This window comes from Haemaphysalis longicornis, unplaced genomic scaffold (assembly GCF_048455015.1).
Source record: "Haemaphysalis longicornis isolate Haplotype H1 unplaced genomic scaffold, Haemaphysalis longicornis Haplotype H1 scaffold_3, whole genome shotgun sequence".
Lineage (NCBI taxonomy): Eukaryota > Metazoa > Arthropoda > Arachnida > Ixodida > Ixodidae > Haemaphysalis > Haemaphysalis longicornis.
In genome coordinates this window covers 192,462,162-192,468,161 of record NW_027526335.1, presented here as the reverse complement: position 1 = coordinate 192,468,161, position 6,000 = coordinate 192,462,162, and the positions used below count along the sequence as shown (strand labels likewise).

At 48.4% G+C, this 6,000-nt stretch overlaps 1 protein-coding gene across 7 annotated transcripts in view; it reads right to left on the bottom strand.

Annotated features, from left to right (window-relative positions):
* Positions 1-1,299: 1,299 nt before the first annotated feature.
* Positions 1,300-6,000, bottom strand: part of Mtd (TLD domain-containing protein mustard) — a 190,968-nt gene continuing 186,267 nt past the window's right edge. For all 7 annotated transcript variants that reach the window (XM_077704981.1, XM_077704982.1, XM_077704983.1 and 4 more), the window contains one exon: positions 1,300-4,098. In XM_077704981.1, coding sequence (XP_077561107.1) covers positions 3,963-4,098 — 136 coding nt within the window. In that variant the 3' untranslated portion in view covers positions 1,300-3,962. The remainder of the gene's footprint in view (positions 4,099-6,000) is intronic.

Here is a 6,000-nt window from a genome sequence, read left to right as displayed (position 1 = left end):
ATGCGGATTGCCAGGATGAAAAGGATACGGCGAGGGGAAGACAGTTTAAGTGCGACAGTGAGGGTGAAGCTAAAGAGAAGAAAAAGAGAAATGGTACCTTCGATTCCAAAAAGGGCTGCTGAATGGAAAAGCAAACGAAGAAAGCAAACATCTGTGAAGAATAAACAGTCCTGCTGGCGAACAAAGCGTTTTAGACCGACAAGCAGTGGTGAATTCGTCGGTTTGAGGACTCCCGCCTACGCGAAAGGTTCAGCGGCTGCTCAGCCAGCCAACAGTTGTACGCTTTGTCGTCGTAAGCATCACTGCTATCATCGGTGGAAGCAGAAGCAGCGATGTCCAACACTGCTTGCTTCTACGGGCATGAATGACGTTTGCGCGCCACCTGGACTGCTCCTATGACATGGACTATAAACACATGGATAAACTGGTGGCCATCTTTGCGAGGGGGAGGATGTTGAAAAAGATGACGCCTCGCCTCCCTCGTGCCCATCATAATCATCATCAGTGTTACGCTCCATTGAAGCACTCATCAGAACGGGTTTTGGCAGCTCGTCCCTTTCTCCACAGCAGGAGCAGCAATTCTCTGCACCATGGTGGCACCAGGAGCGATTGGGGGCTGTTCAAATGGACCTATCATTAGACCTTATGTTCTATGTTTACGCTTAATGTTAGGTAACCTTCAAGTCGAGCCTTACAACGTGCCAAACAGTCATACTCGTACGTCAAGCTACGGGTACCGACTGATGTGACCCCGAACCACACCACTGAGCCCAACGTCCCATGCTTAGGCTTAACATTAACGTCATAATTGTACATCGAGCTGTGGCCACTGGTTGACATGACCTCAGAGCTGTGTTACACCGAACGTTCTATGCTCAGATAACCCTGATGTCGAGCCTTATATGACATACCAAGCAATGTTGCACGTATTGTATGTTGAGCTGTGGGTACCCATTGACGTGAGCTCATAAGTTGAGCCTTTGATATACCAAGTAGTGTCGAACATCGAACTGCGGGTACCAAGTTAGCGATGTGGACATCAAAGTGCGAAATTAGGCCCAACGTTGTCATTGTGTACTTCACCTGTGCATGAACCTTTGCAGAAGTAAGTTATAATCTGGAAAACATGAGAGGCTTCAGACACACTCATTTCACTGACAGGCCACCAAAGCGTGAACGTAAAATGACCACATTTGTGCATCACGACAGATTGTCACAGTTGTCAGCACGACCCCATCGCGAGTGTCACTGCTAATCCCTGCAGTGACCACAAGCATTCAGAGACAAAATGGCCACAGCTTTGTTGTTACCGGTTTTATTTCAAACCTTTTTTTTTTTTTCTCGCAACACTTCTTTACAATACCAACAAGTACACAAGCGATAGTTTCCTACGCCAACAGCCACGCCCTCCGCGGAGTGCAGCAGCGCCAAGTTGCCGCAAACCGGCCGCACGCCTCCCGCCGAAAGAGGGAAAACTGCCGCTCCCCCCACCGGAGCCAATCCACACACAAAAATAAAGCGCCACTATTCCTGGCAGCAGGGCACTTTCCCAAAAGACACTTTCCCGCCTCCGGCGAGAGCGACACTTTCCCCTCCACGGCACGGGGGTAAGTGTGGACCTCCCCAGTCCAACCTCCTCTTTAAAACTTCTATACACATAAAATGCAACTCAAATTCTCTCTCTCTCTTTCCACCTGCGACAAAAAATAACGAGGTCACAAACAAGCACTGTACAGTATTTACAGAAGAACCTACATGTGCGCGTGCAATCCCACTCTCCTAAGTGTCATGTACACACAATCTACACCTACGGGCCACCTGCAGTGGTGCACGGTGCGAGGCGGCAAACAGTTTTCAAGGAGGAGCGGAGGGGAGGAAAGCCGATGAGTTACAGCTTCTTTTCTTCGTTTCAAATACGTTGGTCAAGCACGGCGCACCACTGCGAGGCGGCTCGAAGGGCAAACCCTACATTCTAGAAATAGCCACGCGTCGGCTACCGCCGCCCTTTGGGTCGGCACTAAACAAATAGCTTTGTTATGTATATACTTGCTCTGTAGTAGGATGTGTCGCATTTGGCTGAGACAAGTTTGTGTGTGCGCGGGTGCGTGGGGTGCAGACGGGGTGTGCGCAATTCCACACACACTCCCCACCCCATCTCCCGTCGACCCATGGTTTCCCTACAGGGAAGTGTACTTTGCTAGAGTTGTTCCACAGTACTGGATGTTCCTCCTCAAAATATCTCGACGAGAACTTTTTTTTTCCATCTTGAAACCTACACAGGCAACGTTCTGGGCCAACTAACACACACACACACACACACACACACATGGAGACAAACGTTTTTCCTGCATCCCTCAGGGGATGGCAGACAACGGGGCGGAACGGGGGGAAAGGGGCAGGTGGCGACTACACCACAAATTTGCCACTCGAGTCTCTTCCAGAGGCGCAGTCTCTTCCAACAGGCGCACTTCCAGTTTTAAACTTCTCCTGCCTGTCTACCACCTCGAAACCTTCAACCAGTAACAGCCAACAATGCCACCACCTAAAGCCACGACAACGCAGGTTGAAGTCGCTGCAATCCAATTAATAGTCTGGCGAGGGATTTAAGTGTCAATGCCACTCAAACAAATCTGCATCATAATCATAGCAGCTCAATTTCTGCCACTCCCCAAGCACAGCCAGACTTCAGGTTTTTTGGAAAAGCTCAGCCCCACCTAATCATTCTTTTGTTTATTTCCGCTATGTCCTGTTAAGTTACCCTTCAAAAAGTAAAACCTCACGCGATGCAGGAACATTCAAGGGTGCCTCACCTCGCAGGCAAAACTAAAACAAAGTAACCGAGACACAGCAGTTAGCCCAAAAAAAGAATGTTAAAGAAAAATGCAGAAACACGGACAAGCATTCGTCGTACTCCAATTCCCGTGATTGTCCGCTCGGTAATGCTCACCGGGAAAGCATCCGGAAAACACTTTCGCAAGAAGCCCTGGCCGATTTTTGGTCTCGTCTCGCCCATGGGATTGTCTCTACAAGGGTTTATACTTAGCCGCGCAGCGTGTGTGTGTGTGTGTATACATTTATATTATATACGCTGTATATCACAGAAAAAAGCAAACGATTTTTTTCCTCGCCTTTTTTTCCCCCCATCCTGCCTACCCCCTGAAAGCCTCTCGTGTGTGTTCCCAAAGGCACAAGAAAAAGAAAGCACGGAATGCAACGACGACAGCGACAACAAAAGGAGACTCTCAACACAACAAAGAGACGACAAACTCGTGGACACAGTTAAATAAAGCGCACAATGTTGTTCCCAAACACAGTCCTGGGCATTCTGTCTTGCCACCACTGATCACATTAACTTCGGCGCTTATTGCGCATTCCCACACAGTGTCGACAGTGTCGACTGCAACTCTAACAGCCCCCTCCCCCCTTTCTCCCGCCTTCCCTTCTCACCCACAAACCCAAATAAATAGAAGTCGCGTCACAAGCTGTCGACTAAGCAGCTGTGTTTATATAATTACAAACTAGAGAAGGCTAATAAGTGAACTAAAGGGAAAAAAAATTGGGTGTAGGAAGTAGTAGCAGCAGCAGGAGGAGACACCAGCCCCATCGCAAACGGTGCTCGAGTATGCGAAGAGAAGAAGAAGAAGAGGAAGACTAAAAAAGAAAAAAAAGAAGGTACAGGAGGTGAAACGGTGGTTTGTGTGTACTAAGCAGCCACAAGGCATCGCTTCTCCCATCACCAGTGTTGAAGAAAGTTTGGTCCAACGGGCCCGGGGAGAGAAGCCGTTCTTGAAGAACAGTGCCAGCTCAGAAGCCACGCACGGTGGAGACGGAGCCACGGCCGCTGGGGTGTCGGTAACGGCCACGAGAAGACTGTCGCCCTCTCCCTCCTTCCTCCTTCGCGTGCAAGGTGAGCGTCAGAGGGCCCCCCCTCCCCCACACCCCACTGCAGCGAGCAGAGCAGTTCAGACAAAGCCCCAGGCCTCGAGGGCCTTGACCACAAAGTCCTCCTTGGTGGACAGCACGTCGTTCTCGTAGGTCTTGCAGCGGTGGCTGCGCCCGTGGAACAGGTCTCCGTCCAGCCACAGACCAAATTGGCCCCTGCGAGTGGGGAACCCAACAGCGGCGGAATAACATCAGAACGCTACGGAGCGGTGCAACAAGAGCAGAACAGTAGCACGCCAATAAAAACAAAAGCAGCAGCCAGTTTTTCCCTCCATCCCTATCTCTTCCAATTAAATAGATATCTCCCACATGTGCTCAGACTTGGGCCACTGGAAGTTGCCTCTAAAATGTCAAAGTTGTGTGACGATCTACCCTTCCAGTGATAAATGTTTTTCCTGGCACAAGACTACCATAACATTATAACTTCGTTGTGAGCTTAAAAAAAAAAAAGAAAATAAAGTGCCTTCATACTTGTTCCTGGAAGATAACTGATCCTGCCACAGCTGCCAAGACAGAGGACCCCAGTACTGCAAAATTTGTCACACCTAAAAACAACTCTTGCACAGCACTAAAGATCAGTAACCACTCTAAACTCGCGCAAAAAGATTAAATAAAATGACTGTAAAAAAGATATGTATAATCACCAGTAAAGGATGCACCCTTGTAAAGGATGCACTCCTTTTTTTTTTTTTTTTGACTAATAATCTTGAGAAAAAAAAAAGTTGTCTGTATTAGTCACATGTGCCTTTTCAAAGCGCCCGCCTACACAGCTGCATTGATCCGCCGCCCGCAATCTCCATAAGTAGCACAGGAACTCCCTAGATAAAGGCATCGTGCCTGGCCTGCCACGCCACCACAACTTCTCTCTCCCTCTGTTAAGGCAGTGTCGCAGCATATTGTGAGCTGGCTGCTTCTTGTTTGCACACTGCCGTTGCTTCGCGTGCAGTGGCTGTTCATTCTTGCTTATGCATCGCGTCTGTGTGCAAGACCTACATCACCGAACTCTCTCTCTCTCTCTCTGTCTGTCTGTCTGTGTCTGTTTGTGTCTGCATGTTTGTGTCTGTCTGTGTGTGTGTGTGCGTGTTGACTGCTGCTCTTCCACTAGCTTGGCCGAGATGGGGGAATTGCACAGCTATACGGCAGCCTTTAAAGGGGCCATGTAGACAAAACACCAGTTTGGTTCATCCAAAAGATTGCCTCGTTACAATCATACTGACACCACTTTTAACAAAAAACTTCGGTCAAACAAGCTACATAATTAGGAAAAAGGGGAATGGCCATGCGACCCACTAGCTGGTTTAGCGCAACAGAACCTATGATGTCACATGTGGCAGCTCTGTGACTGGCTGAGGCCGGCAAAAGCAAACGCAAATTAAACAGGGCTTACAAGCTTGCCGAACGAGCTGTTTGCGTTTACGCTTAGGGTACCTTCGTTTTATAGCACTAAGAATGGTGGGGTAAACGGTGGAACATATGAAAGTACACAGAAGTATCGATGTATACTGCTGTTGGTACTGCGTGTACTATGCCCGTTTTAGCTGCACAGCAGTGCGGCACTTTGGGGTAGTCTCGGACGCAAGCGCCGGTACGGTGTCTTATGCGATCGTATTTGTCGAGCAAACACCATGTTTCACGAAACGATTACTTTCAACCCTAATTACAACAAGCCAGGTACAAATACGGTCAAAAACAAAGCAAAGGCAGAAAACGGCCCACCGCAATATGGTGGCGCCATCTAGGCTGAGTAACGGTAAACAAGTCTCCGTTTCACACCAAGTTCAGCTTAAATACCTGTTCTTATGATGTCATTGCAGACGTTAGTAAAACACTCGACTTGGCGGGAGAATCAAAATTTTAACTTATTAATTTCTCAGTGAATAAAGCATTTTGCTTGCGGACAAGCACTGTGGGCCCCACAAAATACGAAACCTGTCGACTAAAACAAACTTGTACTCTGTCTTAGTACTTCGTAGCCAACAGGCTTCAAAAGCATCATCCACCAACACTAGACATTTTACAGACACATGAAGACGTTCCTAACGGCCTGGTTTGCTCGTT